At 41.6% G+C, this 23280-nt stretch overlaps 1 protein-coding gene across 4 annotated transcripts in view; it reads right to left on the reverse strand.

Annotated features, from left to right (window-relative positions):
• Positions 1-867: 867 nt before the first annotated feature.
• Positions 868-23280, reverse strand: part of AK9 (adenylate kinase 9) — a 77057-nt gene continuing 54644 nt past the window's right edge. For 3 of the 4 annotated variants that reach the window (XM_081186689.1, XM_081186690.1, XM_081186688.1), the window contains exons 27-41: positions 22676-22797; positions 21180-21399; positions 20029-20091; positions 19240-19455; positions 17318-17536; positions 15416-15629; positions 14685-14886; positions 12556-12702; positions 11678-11898; positions 6613-6809; positions 4179-4348; positions 3116-3214; positions 2925-3027; positions 2265-2379; positions 868-1389 (exon numbers count right to left, since the gene is read on the reverse strand). In XM_081186689.1, coding sequence (XP_081042815.1) covers positions 1187-1389; positions 2265-2379; positions 2925-3027; positions 3116-3214; positions 4179-4348; positions 6613-6809; positions 11678-11898; positions 12556-12702; positions 14685-14886; positions 15416-15629; positions 17318-17536; positions 19240-19455; positions 20029-20091; positions 21180-21399; positions 22676-22797 — 2511 coding nt within the window. In that variant the 3' untranslated portion in view covers positions 868-1186. The remainder of the gene's footprint in view (positions 1390-2264; positions 2380-2924; positions 3028-3115; positions 3215-4178; positions 4349-6612; positions 6810-11677; positions 11899-12555; positions 12703-14684; positions 14887-15415; positions 15630-17317; positions 17537-19239; positions 19456-20028; positions 20092-21179; positions 21400-22675; positions 22798-23280) is intronic. The other variant, XM_081186691.1, reaches the window with a different exon arrangement.

Below are 23280 nucleotides of genomic sequence, written 5' to 3' on the forward strand. Positions count from 1 at the left end.
CAGGTTACATACACTTCAAGTTACAGACTCTGCTAACCCAGAAATAGTACCTTGGGTTACGAACTTTGCTTCAGGATGAGAACAGAAATCGTGCTCCAGCGGCGCAGCAGCAGCAGGAGGCCCCATTAGCTAAAGTGGTGCTTCAGGTTAAGAACAGTTTCAGGTTAAGAACGGACCTCCGGAATGTATTAAGTATGTAACCAGAGGTACCACTGTAGTTGCTGAGCTGGGAGGCTAAGCATAAAGGCATTACTTGGAAACAAGCGCAACTGAAATCCCTTTATATAAGACCAGAAAAAGTGATAACCCACCACCAAAACACTGTTTAATGGGGAAGTCCCTGAACGGGAGGTTGATGGGAATGGTTCAGCTCAGACACTAATTTGCTACTTCATCGAAAACAGGTTTATCAAGTACAGCAAAAGATGCCACATCTTCTAAGAAACATCTGATTTCCCACTTCTATAAAGAAGGAATTGCGTGAAGGGAGATGCAGGCAGGTGCAGTCTCTTTCATCTGAGAACCTATTCAAAGTATCTCAGTGTGTTTGTTCCGCCATATATGAACACAGTTCATATATTGACTGCATATTGACCGTTCATATACTGTATTGACAATTGACTGCATTTCTTAGATGTGCCCACACATGAAATAGCATGCTAAGTGGCTCTCGTTCCTTAGAAGATTTACACATGCAGAAGTAAAATGACCACCCTGTTCACAATACTATGCAGAAGGGCAAAATAAAATTATTTACTAATAACTCTTCAGAATCAGTATGCAGCAAGCAATGGGTATTAGTTGAATATTGTTTAATTTCAATTAAATATAGGTAGAAGTTAATTCTTCATAAAGAATAAAGATAAAAAATCACTAATTACAGAAGACCAAAAGCATGCTCTCAGTGGCTTTATAATAAAATACATTACATTTAAATATCTGCATTAACAGCATTAGAGAACAATAGTTTTAGATTGAATATTTTTCAATGACAGCAAAATAATTAAAAACCAATTATATTTTAGTATTAGTTGCAGAATATATGAGTAAATTGCAAATTGTCCCATTAAAATGCATGAAACTATAGGACTTTTGTTTATGTTGCTGAGGCTGTTACGCTAGATCCATCATTTATTGGGCACAAAAACCAAAAGAATTTAACATTCAAATGTGAATATATTCCAGGCTAATGAGAGGTTGGATCCACATCTTTGAGAGACAAAAAGGTATGTAATTTGTGATCAAAGTCAATAGGTCGATTCTGAGGCTCTTTATACCTCTGGGTCATTTTGATTCCCAGGTATGGGATAAGTTCACAATGATCTATGAAGCGTTCCAACTTCCTCTTGTACTTCTTTCGTATATAATCAGAGCTCTTGGGGTTATATGCTGCAGGAAGTTAAATAATACCGATTATGCCATATCACTTGTACTTCTTAATTCATTGTGCAATTATACAACACCTAAGGACATATTATAGAATTATTTATGCAACATCAAGTGCCTACAAGATCTCCACACTGAATCCCTATCTACATTACTGTTAACAGTGATGGTGCAGTTGCTTCTAACTAGAAATCCAGATTTTAGGTACAGTGTCTAACTTAGTTATCTAGTGGCCAAAACTACATGTGATGGAGGTAGATCCATGTAGGTCTGCACCATTAACATGCAGAAGAAGGGGTAGATGTGCAATTTAAAGAGTCAAAAGCAGTGCATAGGTATTGGATGTCAAATCCTTCCTGCACCCCACACCTGTGCTTCCAGCTGGGCTGCTTCTTGAAGCCAGGTGTAAGAAAAGTATCTGGAGGGATGAATTAAGAGGGCCAGGTAGGAGAAGGATTCAGCACCCATCGCCCCCACTTTCCACTTTAATGGGGCAGGCCCATATCTAAAGACATGGGGTTGTATCCAGTGTAGTGTGCTTTGTGAATGTTCTGTCAGAGCAAGGATTTCTGCTAGCACAACAGAACCCTACCCTGTCACTTCTAGTTTGATCATAGACTATTCTAGCATGAATGTGTCCAGCTTGCAGGAGAATAGCCTTCCACTCGCATAAAGGGATTTCTCCTATCCCAACACTCCTTCCCATGCCCCCCAAATCTCTCCTGGAGGGTTGAATGGGAGATCTTATTGCATGAGCAGAACTCTGCTTGCATTGACTTGTGTCACCATGTATGTTTAACAAAAGATCAATGTCAAAAATATAAACTAATTTTTATTTTATTTTACTTCATACTATAATAGCACAGGTTTTACTGTACCTTTCAAATGATAGGCTATGAACAGCAGAGCAGTCTTTTTCACACTTAGGAAAGGAAATTTTGGTTTTAAACAACCTACTTCATTCATTGCTTTTATCAGAGCTGTGGCCACACCCTACAAACAAACACAAACACTAATGTTAGTTAAGCAATACAAACACTACTCCATTAATAAGGTTTTATGTTTTGTAATCTTTACTGCTTGGTGCTATCATTCATAATCTGGCCTTTAATTCTCTCCTCTATATCAATTACAGTGCCTTTCAGTTTTGTATCACTTTGAAAGTTGCTCAACATATTCCTAACTCTGCCATTGAAGTCATAGCTTCAGCAGCCCCTGGAGCTCTGATAAATACCTTTATCACCATCTGTCAGTTTGGAGAATACCGAATGACCTTCCAGAAGCTTACAGAGTTAAAAGAAGTGCAACATGTGGGTCCTTATTTCCATTACTGTCCATTACTTTAGAAAAAGGAGGGAAGGCATCAGTCATGTTTACCAGAATAAAAGAAAATCCTTTGCAAAAATAAGACTAAAGCTGTGACATGGCTTCATTACATTACTGAATTCATTTAGCAGCGTTGAGATTAGATACTGCCTATTTGAATCTTGGCCCCCAAAGTTAAGTCAATTTGAGTGTCATTAACAATAAATAATAACCTGTTCCAGGTATCCAGTCAGGGGAAGAGCTGTCAGCAATATTGGCTCCTTTATTGGGGGAAGTTTATGTGGAAGGGTCTGGTTCCAATATTTCTCTGGTAATCTAAGAATACAGAAATTGTAGGTTTTTTTAAAAAACAAAACCAAACACAAAGCAATAAATAAAAGTAAAAAAGTGATGTATTCAGTACCTCATAAACTTTTGAAGCTTTTCTTCACTTTCAAAAATATATAGCTTGTTGCGATAAAGTACAGCATATTCAATGTCCCCAGGTACCAGTGCTTCATACCTCAAAACAGCAAATGAAAGGAAGATATCACCACCACATTTGCATCTCATACTTGTTGCAGTTGTTCTTTTACCCTGGTTTTAAGTGATTTGTGGCTTTAAACTGAAATTTCATATTGAGTCCAGATATTGATTTGCAGCCAGTGAAACTGGCATAAAAGAAGAGCTGCATGCTCCAGAAAAACATTTTGAACCAGGTGTTTTCAAAAGCAGATCCAGCACGTGGCAGGAACCGGTCTTTGTATAATACTGCAATCCTATACATGCCTGCTCTGAAGTAAATCTCACTCAGTTCAGTGGAGATTGCAAATAAATGGGTATAGGATTGCAACCTGAAGCATGCATGACCATGGCCAGGTCTGCTTTCTCCAGAAGTCACAGTTGATACACTTGCCTATGAAGTGCTTCTGGCCACACCTGCCACCTGGAGGAGTATCCCCAAACTATGAACCGGATTGTTTGAAAAGAGTACAACCTCATCCAAAGCATGCTACATCAATATCCTTGGATCAGGACTTCTAACCAGGAACATTTCTGTTAAGTGGATTACATTTGTATGTCCTCATCCAGTCCATTACTGATTGTGGATTCATGTGGCTGATCTAAATTTTTAATCCATGAAGGGTAACAGTTGCATAGTTTTTTGAGGTGCAAAACAGTCCTTTTGTGAATGGAAGGTATTTACAGAATGCAGAAAAGCACCTTTGGATACACCCAAATAATGCAAAGATTCTTAAATCCTATGTAAAGTTATCAAGTACACCCCCACACCATGTTAACTTCACCTTCACCACTTTAAAATTTTATTCAATAAAGTCCAATAAATAATACAATGTGATGCAGAATAGTAATGATTCTGCAAAGTGGAAGGTGCTGGAGTTTGCCTGTTTGAGAACATATTAGCACAGATTGCATTATTTCTATATTCTATATTAACAGAAATCCTTGGAAATGCAAGTGTTTACCTTTGCTTCCCATCTAGGTAAGTAACTGGACAGAATCCTTGCAATTCAGCTTGCATAGGAAATAAAGCCTTCACATCTGCTGCAGTCAGTTTCTTTGGTAGTTTATGTGGGAGAGGGAGAGGATAAGGTGCTAATGGGGGGACATATAATTCTGGATTCTTCAGGAATTTCTGCATTGAAAGCAATGTATGAGAAGGAGGAGAAACATTTCATGTTTTCATTCATGGTCAAAATCATTTGAGGCTACTTATTAAGGAACAGATGTATCCTCCCCCCTTATTTCTTATATAACAGAAGTTCTGAAATTCTATTCTACAGATCAGTGGTCCATGCGCTTCAGTCAGGTGGCATAGCCACTGTGAAAGGCAGACATGGTGAATTAAATATTTTTTATTGTATATTTGTAGCTGCTTTTATTTCTTACGTTGTGTTTTATTATCTATTGTATTTTATATTATGTGGAATTCAAGTTGTAATACAATAAAATATATAAGAAATAAGATCAGCAAGAAAAATACAATTAAAAAACATACAACATATAGGAGAATACATTATAAGTCATACAAAAGGCAGAAAAATCTTTTAAGTGGTCCACGAAGACTCTTAGCAATTTTCCAGTGTTCTTGGGGGTTGGGGACCACTGTTATATATAACATTCTACACCAGTTGCATTAGGTGCACTTCAGAATAAAGACATAATCCAATCTTGAATGAATGGATCTTTATTTGCATCAGCCATCAGCCACAGCAACAAAACAACAATGTGAAATACAAAGAACAGAAATAAAAAGTCAATTATATAAAATACACTTTAGGGTCCTGAATCAACAGTCAAATAGTGAACCCTGCAACCTTTGCTGTCACCTGCTCATCTTGATCTGCCAAGAGAAAGGACACAGTGACAGTGGTTGGGCGACCCGGAATGGACAATAAAAGAGGGGTGATAATCTCATTCCTCAAGTCTTTATAAAGAGTGCAAGCCAGAAGGGCAGGCGCCACCGATTTGGGACTGCCATCTCCACAGGGACATGTGTTTTTTGTGTGGAATCTGTTGGACTCGTCCCTCAAGTGCAGCCAAGGGCAATACATTCAATCTTGCGAGGGTAAAAGCATGTCTATATTTTAGAATTGCTAGGTTATGCAGATAGGGTGCCAGAGAGTCAAAATGGGAAGGTGGAAAATAGGCATACCATGGGCAAAATTTCCTTATCATGGCCAAGTTGTTCTGATGCTTGATATAATTTAGGTGCTGACAAATTAGACTGTTTGCTTTACTAAAACCCAAAGTGAATAGCTGTTGTGGTGATAAACCACAAGAGTAAAGTTTTTGATAAACAATTTTAGTCCAGGGGTTCTTGTGACAATCTTGCAGCACTAGGGATATTAGACCGGGGGGGGGGGGGGATTTGAGTTTAGGCAAAGCCAATAGTTAAGTGTCCTACGCCAGATCCATAATTCTACCGAGGGGAGGTTAGCCTGGCGCAATGATGCGTTTGGGACACAGGGTGGTACAGAAAAAAATGCCTTAAGAACTTTGATTGGACAGCTTCTGTAGATCTAAGGTGAGTGCCTGTCCAAATCTGAGCCCCATATAATAACTGATGGGGTTTAGCTTGGAACACTTCCAGGACTGATGGTATATATTTCCCACCTTTTGTGTGGAAAAAGCGTGTCAGAATTTTGGTGCTTTTTCTTTTTCACATAATCCAATCTTTGTTTAAGGGACAGAATCCAGTTCTGAGAGATAAAGCAGTCCGGGAGAACACAATAAAGGTAACATCACCATGGCCCAGCTTTCAGTGAAAAAAGAGGCTATGAGGACAAGCAGGTGATATGATAGAGGGTGTGAACTTATTCGAAATAAAGGCAAACGCTTGGGTATTGCCATCCCTCCATAAAATCATCATTTCACTCAACACACACACACATCAGGAATGCAAACATTTGGAAAGAAAATTCTAACCTAACAATGGAACTTCCCTTTCACTGGAGTCATTTTGAATAAAGGGTTTATAAAAACAAGGCCATATGACAAATGCCACAACAAAACAATGGCTAACTATTTCTTGGAGTCAGCATCCATAAAACAATAATTCTTAACACTTCTATATAATTAAAACATTCAAAGTGCTTCCCATAACAGTAAACTGGTTTGAGTGCCATATTGCAAATGGTTGAAGCTAACTGGAATCTAGTCCTCAAATACATTTGTTAGTATTTAAGATACCCCAAAACTCTTCAATCTTTTGGCTTGCCTAAGGCCACCTAGTGAGTTTGTGGCAGAGGTAAGACTGCAAGTAGGGAGTTTCCAGCCCACACTGAGCTACTGCAGGACACCAGCTCTTTGAACTTTTATTTATATATTCATTATGCCAGCACCCATTTGCTTTCCAAATGGACTATCTATATATATTCTACCCCTTTTGATACTTACATCTAGTTCCTCTTGTCCAGCCATTTTGTAGTAATGTCCTCGAAATTCTGCTGCAAACTTTAGAGAAGGCGTTACAGAACAATCAACGAGCTCTCCCTTTTCTGCAAGGCTGACAGGACAATATTGCCCAAACTCTCCCAGCCGAGACAGCAGCTCTTGCGGCATGATACACAAATCGGCAATACTGGCTGCCATTCCTGTTAACAATTGGATACAATGCTGTGAAGTTTCACCTGTGACACTGCATATTTGGTAGAGTATACCTATTTTACTGATATGTGAAAATGCAAAAGCTATACCAAACAATACAGAGCAAATCAGTATGTTATGCTGTATATAGCTTGGTTGGCAGGTCAGTCAGATTAACTTCTGTGAATATCAAGAAGTTAGAAAGATGTTTCTAATTTAATCTAGCCTCCATGAAGCAGAGAAAGCTCACCAGTTTGTGGAATCTAAAGGCTTACTACACATGACTAATTTATTAGAATGCGTCGTGCAAGTTAGCTTTACTAGCAGTATTGTATTTCATTCACAGCTGAAAAAAATCCATTTGCTAAATGGATTCTTTACATGGAGGATACTAAATTATAACTAGACTTTGACCATATGTAGCTTTTTCCCTTCAGTTTCCAAACAGAATCTGGAGTCTGCTTACAAAATGCTGCTTTGAATAAAAAATGAGTAAGAACAACAATAATAATTGAAATCAAGTTTCAAGCTGGCGCTACCTCATATTGGTGAAAGGGCAATCTGGAAGGATCTTGACTGTACCAGATAACAGCACTACCATCCCATTTACCATTTGGGTTGACTTGTAACCCCTTTGAAAGATGATGGGCAAGAAGCAGGCCATAAATGTATAAATACAGATAATAACTGCAGAACTTTTGAATTGGTAAGAGTTGTATCCAGTGTTGCATGAGCTGAAAGTAAACTTCCTCTTTCCTTTCCTCTCAGCAACACCCCCCCCCTATTCCCAACAAAAGCCTCTCCTGAGGTCCGGGGGGGGGGGACCTACTGAGCATTGTGGGCTGCATCTTATGGGGTTGCAGTGGGAGGGAGGGAATAGCCCAAAATTGGTTGGAGTAAACTTGCACCTGTGGAGTGCTAGGTTCTTCCACCTGATTTGGTGTGATTCATGGGATGAGTTCTGGTTGAGAGCAACATAATGTGAACAATGGCCAGAAATCTGGGACTCAAACAACTTGAAAGTCATGATAAAGCCCAGTGTGGACCAGCCCAAAGATTTGTAATGGGTTCATGTTCTCTTTATTATTCAAATAGGTCGTGTGCTTCTTCATCAGACTCTGAGCTTCTATTTTTAAGTTTCATATTAATCTTCATTTATTTGAAGTTAAAATCAAATCCAAGTAGCATAATAGAATTACATATAAAATCCACTAACAAAAAAGCCCCCCATTAATGTAAAGCAGGATTATTTGCTGCTGTTGCTTTGCCGGTGAGTCTTGGGGAGGACCGCTCCCCCTGAAGCCCTTTTTCCACCTTGGGCCTGGGGGCGGGCCCCATACTCCACCTCAGCATATAAGGCTCCAAGGAGGCCTCGGGACATTGCTGCTGCCGCTCTGCCGTGAGTTTGTGGGGAGGGCCGCTCCCCCTGCAAGCCCATTCTCCACCTTGGGCCTGGGGGCGGGCCCCATACTCACCTCCGCAGCTTATGGGGCTCCAGGGAGGCCTCGGGTGTGTGGGGTGGGTGTTTAGTTGGGTGTCGGAATTTGTTTAATTTAATTATGTTGTGTTTGTAACTTTGTTTTTTGTTTTTATAGTTTTATTGTTCTGTTAGTTTGCTTTTTGTATAGGCTTTAATTTGATTTTAAGGGGAGGGGTCAGGGCTGCCTGGGAGTGGGTCCCAGCAAACAAAATGGCTGGGGCAGGTTCCACGGGGGGGGGGGGGGTGCACTCGGACAACCGATCTCAGTGATCATGGGTAGGAGGAGGAGTTACGCTAAGACCAGACCATGTCATTACCAAGGAAGCAGGCTTAGTCGTAGTCTGAGGACTATCCCTGCCTCCAGGTCTGGTCCTGACCGGAAGGATACTGGAATCAACAAGGCAAACCCACATGACCTGAAAGTGTTGCTGTGCAATGCCAGGTCAATGATGAATAAAACCACTGCCATCCACGACCTGATTGTGGATGGAGGATTTGACCTGGAATGTGTGACAGAGACCTGGTTGGATGAAGCAGATGGGCCCGTCCTTGCCGCTGCTTGTCCACCAGGTTTCTCTTACGCACAGCAACCCAGGCCTTGTGGGTGGTGAGGGGGGGGGGTTGCAGTGATTTTTAGGAAGTCATTAGTTTGCACCAGGCGTCCTATTGGAAAGACCCAGTTCTCTGAGTGCATGTTCTGGAAGTTGGGCAATAGGGGCAGTACAGGATTCCTATTGGTGTACCGACCTCCCCGCTGCACCAAGGATTCCCTGCCCGAGCTGCTTCAGGTTGTGGCGGATGTCCTCCTGGAGACACCTAGCTTGGTTGTCCTAGGGGATTTTAACATCCATGCCGACACAACCTTACAAGGGGCTGCTCGGGACTTCGTGGAAAGCATGGCCTCCATGGGGCTGTCCCTGAAGAAGTCTGGCCCAACTCATAGCCACGGGCATGCCTTAGACCTGGTGTTCACCTCTATGGATGTTGGTGATCTGACACTAAGTAAAAGCAAAACCAAAGAAGTGCCATGGTCAGATCACTTCCTGGTGCAACTGGACCTCTCTGCGACCCTTCCCCTCTGCAGGGAGGCGGGACCAATTCAGATGGTCCGCCCCGCCACTTAATGGATCCAAATGGTTTCCAGAGAGTGGTAGGGGATGTTTTATCCCATGTTGATGGCCTTTCAGCTGATTCCCTGGTGGCCCACTGGAATGTGGAGTTAACCAGGGTTATTGACTGTTTGGCTCCAAAGCGCCCTCTCCGATTGCATGGAGCCTGGACAGCCCCGTGGTTTTCCACGGATCTGAGGGCAATGAAACAATCGTTGAGACGGCTAGAGCGCCGGTGGCGGATAACCCATTCTGAATCTGACCGGACACGGGTTAGAGCTCAATGTCGAGCCTACCAAGTGGCGACAGTGACGGCGAAGAAGACTTTCTTCACCGCCTCTATTGCATCTGCGGAAAACAGCAGCAGGAGACTCTTTCAGGTGGTTCGCAATTTAGCGGAACCACCTGCGACATCGGGGCCCAGTACGGGCCACATGATCTCCTGCAATGACTTTGCAAAGTTTTTTGCAGATAAAGTCGCCCAGATTCGAGAAGAGGTAGACTCCACCGTGGGAGCAGGGCCGGGGCAGGAGAGTGCTAGAGTCCTGTCTAGTCAAGTTGTGTGGGATCAATTCCAATCTGTTACCCCCGAGGATGTGGACAGGCTGCTTGGACGAGTGAAACCAACCACTTGTCTCCTTGATCCTTGCCCATCCTGGCTTATAAAAACTAGCCAGGAAGGACTGGGCGATGGGCTTCGTGGGGTGGTGAATGCTTCCCTCCGTGAGGGAGCCTTCCCAGACCTGCTGAAAGAGGCGGTTATTAAACCGCTTCTTAAAAAACCATCTTTAGATACGGCCACGATAGCCAACTATCGCCCAGTCTCAAATCTTCCATTCTTGGGCAAGGTGATTGAGCGAGTGGTTGCTGAACAACTCCAGGCACGCCTGGAAGAAGCGGACCACTTGGATCCCTTCCAGTCGGGATTCAGGCCTCATCATGGGACTGAAACTGCTTTGGTCGCACTGGATGATGATCTCCGGCGGGCTAGGGACAAAGGTTGAGAGCTGTTTCCTAGTTCTGCTGGATCTCTCAGCAGCGTTTGATACCATCAACCATAACATCCTTCTGGACCGTCTTGAGGGGCTGGGAGCTGGGGGCACTGTTATACAGTGGTTCCACTCCTTCCTCATGGGCCGTGTTCAGAAAGTGGGGGGGGGGATGAGTGTTCAGACCCCTGGGCCCTCACTTGTGGGGTGCCTCAGGGTTCTGTCCTCTCCCCCATGCTTTTCAACATCTACATGAAACCGCTGGGAGAGATCATCAGGGGATTTGGGCTGGGTGTTCATCAGTATGTGGATGATACCCAGCTCTACCTCTCTTTCAAATCAGAACCAGTGAAGGCAGTGAAGGTCCTGTGTGAGTGCCTGGAGGTGGTTGGAGGTTGGATGGCGGCTAACAGATTGAGGTTGAATCCTGACAAGATAGAAGTACTGTTTTGGGGGGACAGGAGGTGGGCAGGTGTGGAGGATTCCCTGGTCCTGAATCGGGTAACTGTGCTCCTGAAGGACCAGGTGCGCAGCCTGGGAGTCATTTTGGACTCACAGCTGTCCATGGAGGCACAGGTCAAATCTGTGTCCAGGGCAGCTGTTTACCAGCTCCATCTGGTACGCAGGCTGAGACCCTATCTGCCTGTGGACTGCCTCGCCAGAGTAGTGCATGCTCTGGTTATCTCCCGCTTGGATTACTGCAATGCACTCTACGTGGGGCTACCTTTGAAGGTAACCCGGAAACTACAACTAATCCAGAACGCGGCAGCTAGACTGGTGACTGGGAGCGGCCGCAGAGACCACATAACACCGGTTTTGAAAGACCTACATTGGCTCCCAGTACGTTTCCGAGCACAATTCAAAGTGTTGGTGCTGACCTTTAAAGCCCTAAACGGCCTTGGTCCAGTATATCTGAAGGAGCGTCTCCACCTCCATTGTTCTACCCGGACACTGAGGTCCAGCACCGAGGGCCTTCTGGCGGTTCCCTCACTGCGAGAAGCCAAGTTACAGGGAACCAGGCAGAGGGCCTTCTTGGTAGTGGCGCCTTCCCTGTGGAACACCCTCCCTTCAGATGTCAAAGAGAACAACAACTACCAGGCTTTTAGAAGACATCTGAAGGCAGCCCTGTTTCGGGAAGCTTTTAATGTTTGATGTATTATAGTATTTTAATATTCTTTTGGAAGCCGCCCAGAGTGGCTGGGGAGGCCCAGCCAGATGGGCGGGGTATAAATAATAAATTATTATTATTATTATTATTATTATTATTATTATTATTATTATTATTATTATTTGCTTACCTTGTCGTATTCTTTCCAGATAGATCTGGATCTTCTTGGTGATTGCTTGAGTTTCCTCAAGTATTTTGTTCCAGATCCACCATTTGCTGTGTGCTGCATCAATCACATACCAGTTTTGGTGCTGCTCCTCGTAGTAAGGTCTTATTTCTTCAGTTTGTGCTCTGTAACACGAATTCTTGATAGAGAGAATATGGGAGCTGTCGTGCATTGGATAAGGATATCTGAGAAGACAATTTTAAGTGCATTAATATTAGGCTTTAATATCAGCCTAGTATGAGCAGTAGGTTAGTACACAATGGTTAACTGCTCCCACTTCACTACTTCCCTGGTCCATGTGTGAGAAACCTACCAGGAAGCTACCATTAAGCTTGGCTTCCTGTTATGTCGAAACCCTAACAAGCCACAACTGCTAATCAGCCTTAAACCATGGTTAGTTGGTGGCTTACATATTGTGGCTTGTTAGGAAATAACAATCCACGGTCCGTTGTTTGGATGTAAAGGGAAGCCAAGCATAATGGCAGCTTCGTAATTTGTTTTTCCTGTTTCTGCCAGGGGAGTAGTGAAGTGGGAGCAACGTGACATTGTCTACCACGCTGCTCCTTCACTGTAAACAATGTTAAGCCAGAAACCATGTCTAATTGTGAAATACAGTGGTACCTCGGGTTACATACGCTTCAGGTTACATACGCTTCAGGTTACAGACTCCGCTAACCCAGAAATAGTACCTCGGGTTAAGAACTTTGCTTCAGGATGCGAACAGAAATCGTGCTCCGATTAAGAACGGACCTCCAGAATGTATTAAGTACTTAACCCAAGGTACCACTGTATTAATGTGACCTGAGGGAGTTATTACTTCACACCCTTCATGGTGTTGCTACCTGTTAGGGATTTGTTTATCCTGCAGTGCTCTTCTGAGGACCTCCTTCACATCAATATCTAATTCAAAGATTTTTACTGGAATGATTTTCATTTCTTCAAGAAGGTCTACTTGTTTTCTTGTTACAGGGTATCCATCAATAACAACTCTGTGGGAGGGAAAATGACCACAATTCAGATTGGGTTCAGATTAATTATTTATTTCTGTAACAGTAACTCTTGTTGATGAAGCCCATACACATGCCAGGATATCCTGAATCAGGAATAATAAACAGAGCCAAACAGCATATCCATTCTTTATTATTCCTGTTGGCACTGTGCCGATTTCCAGAATTATCTTAAAGCTTTGAATCAGCCTTTTTATAAAGAAACATAACAAGGGTAATGCATTTTGAAGGGACTGAATAAAACTAGAATAGGCTGTCAAAACATAACATCATTCACCAGGGAACTAAACAAAGTAGGTATTTTTGAGCTAGCAGGCCTCAATAGTATTCCAACATTGTACATAGACCTAAATTAGGAGTGAGGAACCTTTTTGGCTCCATGGGCAAACTTTATCAGGGGCAACCCACCTGTCAGTCACATGATGTCCCTTCCCACCTTGTGTGGGGTTCCCAAGCTTCTCGGGTACAAGGGCCATTGCCAGCCCCACAGTTTGTAAGCTTCTCCATGCTTTTCCTTTTCACCTCTAATGTCAGGGCAGCTTCACCAAACCATCAGTGCTGGGATAGAGAAGCTGTTTCTACTGACTGGAAACTGCTTTTCCTCCTTAAGGAAGTCACAAACCTACTGCCCATCAGCTGATAGGTGGTTGGGATCACACCTTCTCCAGTACAACAACTATCATAAGCCCACTTTAAGCTCCCAATTGTTCTTTGAAGCCTCAATCCACACATTATGTATGACAGATGTAAGGGAGATGGGTGTGGCTGCTCAGCTTTGCAGGGCAAATAGGGAGGCCTAGCAGGCCAAGTTTGACCCTTAAGCTGGAAGCTCATCACTCCTGTGCTAAGTTATAGCCTATCAACTACAGAATCTGTTCCTCCTGTCCTTAGTCAGGAATCTTATACAGCTGTACTTTGGAAGCCAAACAGAATCCGTTATGGAAGTCCGTTCAACTTCCAAGCCATGGCTTCCGATTGGCTGTAGGAGATTCCTGCAGCCAACTGGAAGCATTGCTGGATGTTCAGCTTCCAAAAGAATGTTCATAAACTGGAACACTCCTGGGTTCGACTACTAAGGAGTTCGTCAACCAAGGTACGACTGTACATGTTTATAGACTAAGATAATGGCCTGGTTCACAAGTCATACTAAGCCAAACCATGGCTTACCATGAATGTGTGGGCTCCAGGAGAGGCGAATGTGACCGCTTTGTTCCTTCCCAGTTGCTCTACTGCTGTTCTCCATGAAGTTAAGCCATAGCTTTGATTAGCAAGTACTCTGAACCTGAGTTCATGGTTTAGCTTGCTCCAGGCTTACCATAAGTAGTAGGCAAGGTTTGTCCTATGTTTTAGGGCTCATGGTATGTCCGGGATAGCTAAACCACATGTCTGGGTTTGGATGATATGCTAAGTCATGGGTTAGTGTAGTGTAGCATCAGAGCACTTGGGAAGGAGCAAAGGGGCTGTGATCTCCTCTCCAGGAGTCTGCACTCTGTTGTGTTCATGCTAAGTCATGGTTTGGCTTTGTGTGTTGTGCAATCCAGGCCATTATGTTCAATGGGATTTACCCCCAGATAAATATGCATAGGACTGGAGCCAGAGCCCTTCTCTGTTTCACCAGGGCTTTAGAAAATATCTAAAAGATATATTTGCAGGATTAAGAAACAAACTACGTTTCACAATTTCAAGTACGATTTTTACTATCCTCCTCCTTTAATGCAGAATACCAAAACACCCTGAAGAGAAATGCTTATAATCTGCCAGCATGCGTATCTGAACCTTTATGACCAAATTGTACAGCATTATTTATTACATTTTTTGGTTTTATGTTAGGCAAGGCAGAGTTGCATGGCAGACAAAGGCAACTGTCTTCCATATCTGCTGGAAGCAATGTTATGCAGATGTAGTCCTAAATGTGACCCATCTGGAGGCAATGCTATGAAATAAATAAAATGAAAGTCTCTCACCCTGAGGTGTTACACACAGTATCCATCAGTGAAATATCTAGAGCCCTCACAGCAAGTTCATCAGGTGCAGTCAGTCCTTTCTGCAGATGCCACTTCAATATAAGTGCTAGTTCTGTCTCTGGCTGATTGTTTAACACCATACGGATGGCATCTCCCATGGAAAGGCGCAACAATCCATATTCTTTTGCAAATCTTTTGGCAACTGCAAAACAGTTTTGTTGTTAATGAGCAGCTTTTGACCACACCGACCCATAATACTGACCATTATGTTTTAAAAGGAAAATGATTGCATCAATAGAACAGAATCACAGTCATAGGTGACCCTCAGACACCACACCGTTAAAGTACATGGCTTCCCTCCCAAGAATCCTGGAAACTGGAGTGCTGTTAAGAGTGCTGGGAATTGTAGCTTTGTGAGGGATAAACTAGTTTCCAGGTTCCTTTGGAACAAGCCATGTACTTCAAACATATCTTGTGGATGTGTCATTAGACCTAGACAGCTATGATAAAAGCGTAAGGTTTACTATGACTGCTTTCTGAAAGTAGCCTGCTAAAGGTGATCCCTTGTACAGTTTAACATCACACAAGAAAAAAATAATGTGTTGGAAAAAACCTAAATGAACTTACCGGCAGTATAGTTATCTGGTAGAACAGAAAAATACCATCCTCTCCATAAATGCAATACTGTTATAACTATATAAACATCTATACACTCAGGACTCAAGACTTACCTGTAGTCTTTCCAGATTTTGGAGGCCCCACAACTGCAATCTTAACTGGCACAGTTGGCTTTGGCTTTGGCTGACGGAGATATTTGATGGGATTTTTCATAAATGTATCCCTGTTCTCTTTGCTTGTAAAGAAATAAATACAATTCCGATGGATAAGTGGAAAGCTAGGAGTATCTTGATTTTGAAAAGGCTTGATTGCATCTCCTTCACTTAGCTGTAATAAACACAGAATTATTCACCTCCAGAACTGCTGTTGTAACTATTTTCCAATGAAAAATGTACCAGTACATTCACAATTTAACAAATATTATCTTTTGATTTATAAGAATGAAGCAAAGTTTTCCTATTTTCCTACTTAATTACTTATGCTAGCACAAATAATTGGTGAGGAAAAGTTGGCAAGAACAGTCACATCAGTTAAACTAGGCCATTAAATAATCAAGCAGTTCTTTTAATGCATTCTTTTGCAGAAAACCATTATGTTAGTAAGAACAATAATAATTTAACAATTTAGTAATTTCTTCTTGGGGTGTCAAGTGCCTATTAGTTTGGAAGTGAAATGTAGCTCATCCCATCTTCCTCACTGTCACTGAATGTCAAAGTTAGGAACTCCTATTTTTGGTTCAGGGCAGATATACCTCTACTCGGGGCACAGCTACACTAACTTGGGTTTCTCCTTTGTTTTATATGGGCAACTCCCTTGGGGCAAAGAAAAAAGGGTCTAAAGAAAACAGCCGTTGCTGTAGGCTGTCTGAGGGCTTCTCCACACTTCTGTTTGTCCCATGCCTAGAAAGCATGGGTCCAAGCTTTCTAAGCATGGATCCAAGTGACTATGCTTGCCTGTCACTTCCCCGTGGAAAACCTGCTCTTTAGTGCTAAATTGGAACAAACTGCATTCTTCCTTTGGGGCAGGCATGTCCAAAGTCCAGCTCCGGGGCCTAATCGGCAGTTTATTTCCTGGAGTTTATTTTCTAAAAAAAAGGTCAACAACTTTGGACGGCCCTCACGCATGTTCACTTCATCAAATTTGGCCCTCTTTGAAAAAAGTTTGGACTCCCCTGCTTTAGGGGAAGGGCTGCAAAACAGAGGACCTGCCTTGAATACAGAAGGTTCCAGGATCAATCCCTGGCATCTGCATGTAAGGCTGAGAATGTTCCCTGTCCAAAACCCTGGAAAGCCACTGTCAGTCAGTTTAGACAATACTGAGTTAGATGGACCAATGGTGAGACTCTGTAGAAGGCAGCTTCCTATGGGATGACTTTGGCTAAGCACTGGCCCACAGATGGTCATCTTGCCTGACAGCTCTTGAGATATGATCTTCTGTCTAGCTGAGAAAGAAACTGATGTCCATACAGACCATGGTAAGCTATTGCTGTGTCTGCGGTCACCACCTAATGAGAAGAGGAAGAACAAGGAAGGCAGGGAACAAGGAAGCCCCTTCCATCCACTATCTGACCTTTGAGATTCTCTACAGGCCACACACACCCTGAAACACATCCTGAACCAGACCTGCTTTGTACTCTGTTTTCCTGGCTGGAATGTACTTGAGCTATGATCATGGTGTTTCTTTGTTTTTTGCTTGGAGGGATGATAAAGAGGAGTGTGAAAGCCTGAAGAGATTAGCCCACTGTAGAAAGCCTACTGACTGGCATGTGCCCTAGGAAGGTTGATCAGAAGGGAATGTGACCTTCAAGGTTAAAAGGTTTCCCACCCTGATTCTATTAGCAGCAGATATTATATTTGCACAATCAATCCTATTTTACCAATTTAGAATAATAAACAATACTTAGAAACAATAGCATAGCACAATTATGCATAAGAATCGATATAGGACCCCACATAACTGATTTAAGAAATAATGGTAAAAAACAAGCAAAATATTCTTCCCTAAAGGTTATTTACCTTGATTGGGTCCCATTGGCCAAAATTGCTTGGATGTTTATAGGCAAGAACTAGCATCTTGCGTGCAAGGGATAAGCTTATTGGATAACATTTCTCAAAAATGCTTTCACGATTTTCTATTAGGTCCTTCAGCTTTTTATACAATTGATAGCACACAATGTGAGGCTTTCGCTTGGATACAAGAGTTACTTCGGGTATCAACAATTTTTCAAGTTCCTCCTGAGAACAAAAGCAAGCAAAACAGAAATAACAACAACAACAACAACAACAACAAAGCCAAGTAAATCCTTAAGAACACGAACAGAGGCCTTCTGGATCAGACCAAAGGCCAGTCTAATCCAGCATCCTACCAGATGTCTATGGGAAACCCTCAGGCAAGACATGAGCACAATAACGCTCTCCCTACTTCTGCTCCCCAGCCACTGATACTGAGAGGGATACTCGGGTCATAGAAGTAACATATAACCATCCTGACTAGTAGCCATTGAGAGGAAGTGCAAAGACTGCAGACATGCGAAGTGAGCACCCAAACAAAAGAGAATGTGACAAAATGGATCATATTTTCAAAGCAGCCCAACACATTTCAGACCATTATATTTAAAGACCGCCTTTAGCATCTTGAGACACATTCTCTTTTGTTTGGGGTAGGAGGCACTGATAGCCTTATCCTCCATCAATTTGTCTAATATCAGTTTTAAAGTCATCCATGTTGTTGCAACAAATTCTATTGTTTAACTATGCCTTTACTTAACCTTGCAAATAAAGCAATATATTTAGCAGGCAACACAAAATATTTAGCAGGAGACTTGTACCTATGTGTCAGGTGGCAGGTTGACTTGTGATATCTGGCAAACTACCTACCTCACAATCAACAACCTGCAAGGCTGCTCGACAGATCTCCAATCAAAATTTACAACTATGGGTATTAAAATTGACATAGGATTAGCTACCATAAAACCATTGAATTGAAGGGTTGGAAAGGGCCCTAAGGGTCATCTAGTCCAGCCCCCTGCAGTGCAACCTCTAATTAGCTGGGTATCATAAATCATTTTAAGTAAGCTCATTTTTTTCTGTTTTTAAAGCTCCTTGAAAACATCCCCCCCATAATCCTAGCCCTTTTTAAAAGAAACAGATTATGGTATTTGAAATCATTCTTGCTCGATGATAACTCCTGCAATAGCTGTGGGAGATAGGGCCAATTTATAGAAGAAGGCCAAAAGGAAGGCAAAAACCACTTGGGTGAAACAGTCCATATTATATATTTTTTACTGGGAGGTGCAGTTAGCAGAAGATTAGTGATCAGTGGGAGGGTATGTTGTGGGTCACATAAGATCAGGCAGTGGGCCAGGTGCAGCCCAGGAAGACTGCACACTTCTGAACTAGAGATAGAAAACAATGGCTTTTTTCCTGGAAATTATGCATACTGACTGGAGAATGTGTTTACTGTGCCTTATGCACAAAATTCAGTTAAAATAGGCACATTCCTCACAGCCTATTGAAGATATGTATATTGACAATAGAAGTCAACTCCCAGATCCCTTCACCGCCATAAAATATTTGAGGGGGCTGCCCCTCAAAATTGATGGGCATTGCCATTCAAATTGTGTGTGTGTGCCGTGTCTTGTGATTATGTGTGGTAGGGCTTACTTGAGCCCCCAATATTTTATTCCATTTGGCACATCTGATATGCAGCAGGAAATGCCTACAATTGCCTCTTCATGAACAAATTATGTATGCATTCTCCAGGAGGCAAGTCTGTTGGGGTGTTTAATTTTGCTCTGTAAAAGTGAATACAATACTGATGATTTAAAAAGAAGATATTTCATATATCTTCTTTTTAGATATAGTAAAATAGTGTCATTTAGTCTCTGTTACACTTATATTAAAGCAGAATACAATACATCAGGCAATGCTGAAAATACCTGCACTGCTTGCAGATTAGTAACATCAGTTTCATATTTCTCTGAGAGTTCAGTTCTTATGCGCTCAATAGCCTCAGACTCCTGCTCCTCTTCTTCATCTTCTCCCTCATCTTCTTCTTTTGGGAACTCTTCTTCCAAAATAGCTTCAATATCATCTTCTTCCTCCTCCTCCTCCTCTTCATCAGGAACTTCATTTTCAAGCCTAGCAGCAGCCTCCTAAAAGAGAAAATGGAAATATTTATTTATTATATTATTCCTGAAAACATTTATGTAAAATAGAATTTATGGCAATGCTTGTTGATTCTTGTTCTCAGTTCACTATTTGTGTAGAGGTACAGAAAAACTGGTGTCTGGAATACATCACAGTTAATAAAAATTAATTTGTGTTGATTTCTAAGGGATTAATTTTATACACAAAAAGCGTATTATTGTTTTGCCTGTTTATTAAAACTGCTTCCAGCCCAAGTTTTTCCTGCACATTAATTTATATGCCCTAATTTCGAAGTACCTACTCCCTGACAAATATGCAGTAGACACTTGACTATATTTAGACAGCTGACATATATAAAAAGGGAGTCATGAGTTGGATCCAAAATGCCCTTCTGTGAATGGGAAAGCTCCTATATAATCAGAAATACAGTATAAACAGCAATTTCTCCCAAGTCCATTTATAACACAGTTATCTTTTTTAATAAGCATCATGGATGCCAAACTGAGAGCCACTTTACAAAATCCAATATACAGTAAAGTGATCATAATGTTTTTTGTTATTTTTAATGTTTATCTTACCTCCATTTTCCTTTTTGCTTGTTCTACCAAAAGCTCTGCCCTTCTTTGAGCAACCAGCTCTGCCTGTTAAAAAGAGTACATATGATACACACACACACATTAACAACTGATGTGCTAAAATTCAATTTCAAAAGGTTTTTCATGGGCATCTGAGGATACATGGGAAGGTTAACTTTTTCTAGTTTTCCTATACACCTGTGGAAACCAGTGCAGATCCAAATTGCAATGGATGTTCTGTGGTTTTTTGTCCAAAGCTGGACTGTAAGGCAACATTTGACTGGGTAGATATGCTTAAGAAGGGTTCTACTAAGTTTACAATAATATGATGAAGCCCAACAGCAATATTTCATTATTTTTCTTCATTAAAAAACATACTTCTTTATGTAGTGACCGGCATACCCTTCAACATTCCTCAGATGAAATTTGGAACATTTCTCACTCCCCCCTAGGACTGTCCATGGAAAATTTGAACACTTGGAGGGTATGAGATAAATGCAACATTTATGGAATATATTCCACTTAAGAAATGCTGAAGACTCAGTGAGAGTCAGGAGCTTTGATTTTGTTTAATGTGCACAAATCTAAACGCAACACGTGGCTAATAATGTATTGCCATTAGTTTGATCATACTACAAAACTAATCAAACTAATGGTATTACATTCCTGGGCATGTGTTGCATTTGGATTTGTACAGATTATTCTGTATTGCAACACAGGGTTTTTCCCCTCTGTTGATTGTGTTTAAGACTGCAATCAGTGCATGCTTATCAGAGACTAAATTCCATTTAATTCAAAGGGCCTGGTTTTTTTAGTAGACATGCACAGGATTGCACTGCAGTTTTTGTTCATAGAAGCCTCCTGATGAGCTGGATCATTTGAATTACCGCTTACTTCAAATCAGCACTGCATCTGCTTCAAGCCAGGTGGGGAGTCTCAAGCAGGCACTCTCATCTAGGCTCCAGAAGGCAAAACAATTCTGAAGTGGTTAGGATACCTATGTGCCACAGAAATTAGCTGTCCACCTTTTAGTGCTGCACCAATATTTGCTTTAAAACTCCTACAATATGAGTTTGGATCCCAAACCTGCAAGCAGGGATACCGTACTTTTTTATCTGTGATATACTGCCTATTAATAGATACTGAATACTTACTCTTAATTTTGCCTTCATGTCTTTTATCTGCTGCTTCTTCTCAAATTTTCTAGCTTGTTTCTCTTGCCATGTTTGCACACGCTTGGGAAGAAGTCGGTCAGTAACATCCTCTTCATCAACTTCAAGGTAAACTGCAACATCAGGACAAAGGCAGCGGTCTGCTAAATACTGAGCTTCCTCTGCTGTTCGAGGAAAACCATCCAGTATAAAACCTGTGGATCTAAATGCAAAAAAGTAACTGTCCATTTTCCATGGACTTCCCAATTAATAGCAAGAATGTAATTTCCCACTAGTAGGCAAGGGATGGGTACAGTTGGATGGAAAAAATCCAATCAGGATTCGTAAGGTCAATATTCCAGGCTCCTAAATGTATCCCTAATGCAGCTCTGCATTTGGAGAAGATATTTAGGGCTTCTAGGGTAGATTGGCATGATGGCCACTTACTGTGAATGTTCCTTCTGGTCCAGGGTAAGGGAGTGATCCAAATGTGGATTGACTCTACTTACTATACAGAGCAAGCAGTATCACATGACACAGATTTGAATACCAAGGCTGGCTTAAGAGGCTCCATTTCAATTCTGAACTGTTGGGAGAGTCAAAATCTCTCTCTCTCTCTCTCTCTCTCTGTGTGTGTGTGTGTGTGTGTGTGTGCGCGCGCGCGCGCGCATACATGACACTGGAAGAAAACAATGGACCCTGTATGTAGATGCTGAAGGAAAAAGAGAGATAGCCTGGACAGACGGACTCTAGTGAACAGAAGCCAATCCATGGCACTTGCAAAGAGACATCTGAAGACTGGGTGGGACTTGATGCCTTAACTGACCGGAGAACAGAGGGAGCCAGGAGGAACAAACTGCTTTTGCCAAGGCAGGAGAGAAAAAACTGAAGAGATTCACTCCACCTCCCATAATTCTGCTCCTGCCTTCATCACAACTCATGATCATTACCCAACCCAGCTAACACTTCCATAACCCACTGTAATTTTTAAAATATATAAGTACTACAAACAACAACAGAAATCACACTAATACCAAATCTATGAGAAACTTAGTAAAAAGCTTTTAAATAAAAGCTCGCCAAAACAGCATCTATAAATGATCTGCAAGGCTGAACTGCAGTGGATCTCATATGGTAGTTGATTTCAAAGACTAGATGACACTTATTCTACAGTGATTTTTAAATAGAGAAGTGACTAATAAGTTTCATAATTCAATAAAACTAACAAGACCAAGCACCAGCCAGTCTCGTGTTACTGTAAGTTAGGCTGTTTTTCAGATCTTTCAGGTTCAGATGAAGAGAGGTATTTGTCTTGATATGTTTGACCCAGGATGCTGAGGCAGTGTAATCCTATGCATACCTACCATGAAGTCCCACTGAGTTCAATTCTTTGGATCTGAGTTCAGTGGGGCTTATTCCCAGGCAAGTAACTACAGGATTGTGGCCTAAGAGTTATAGATGGGAAAAAAGCCAGACCATATTAGACACACAAAAATTACCGAAATGGTTCCTTCATCCACCAATCAAGAACAATGCCGTCAAGCACCTCCATGGGCAAGACTTCACCTTCTATTAGATTTGCCTTGATTGCTTCTTCTTCGTCTGTTAACAGCATCTCTTTCTGTTAAAATGATCCAAAATACATGTAAGTATTTGATCTCTTCTTCGCTTGACAACTGTTTAGCAGTATAAGGGTTTTATATAACTCATTCTCTTTGCTCAACATTTTTGTAACAAATTACCGCATTTTTCTGTGTATAAGACAAGGGTGTGTTTTTTTTTAACCAAAAAAGTAGGTTTAAAATTTGGGCTCATCTTATACACGAGTAGTGCTGAGGGTGTTTTCTTAATTTGGAGTCCCCCAAAATAGGGGGCATCTTATACATGGGAGCATCTTATACATGGAAAAATACGGCACTTCAATATGTTTAAATTATATTGCATAATATTTTACATACTGTAAAACAAAGGTTTGTATATGTATTGATTTCTGTTTCCTAAGAGATACATTTATGGGTCAGGTATATAGGAAAATCCAGGCTACTTTATCTATAATATTAGTTGAAAAACCTTTTTTTTTTTAAAAAAAAAGGAATAGCTGAAT

The sequence above is a fragment of the Podarcis bocagei genome (genome assembly GCF_964188305.1).
Source record: "Podarcis bocagei genome assembly, chromosome: 3".
NCBI classification, from domain to species: Eukaryota; Metazoa; Chordata; class Lepidosauria; order Squamata; family Lacertidae; genus Podarcis; species Podarcis bocagei.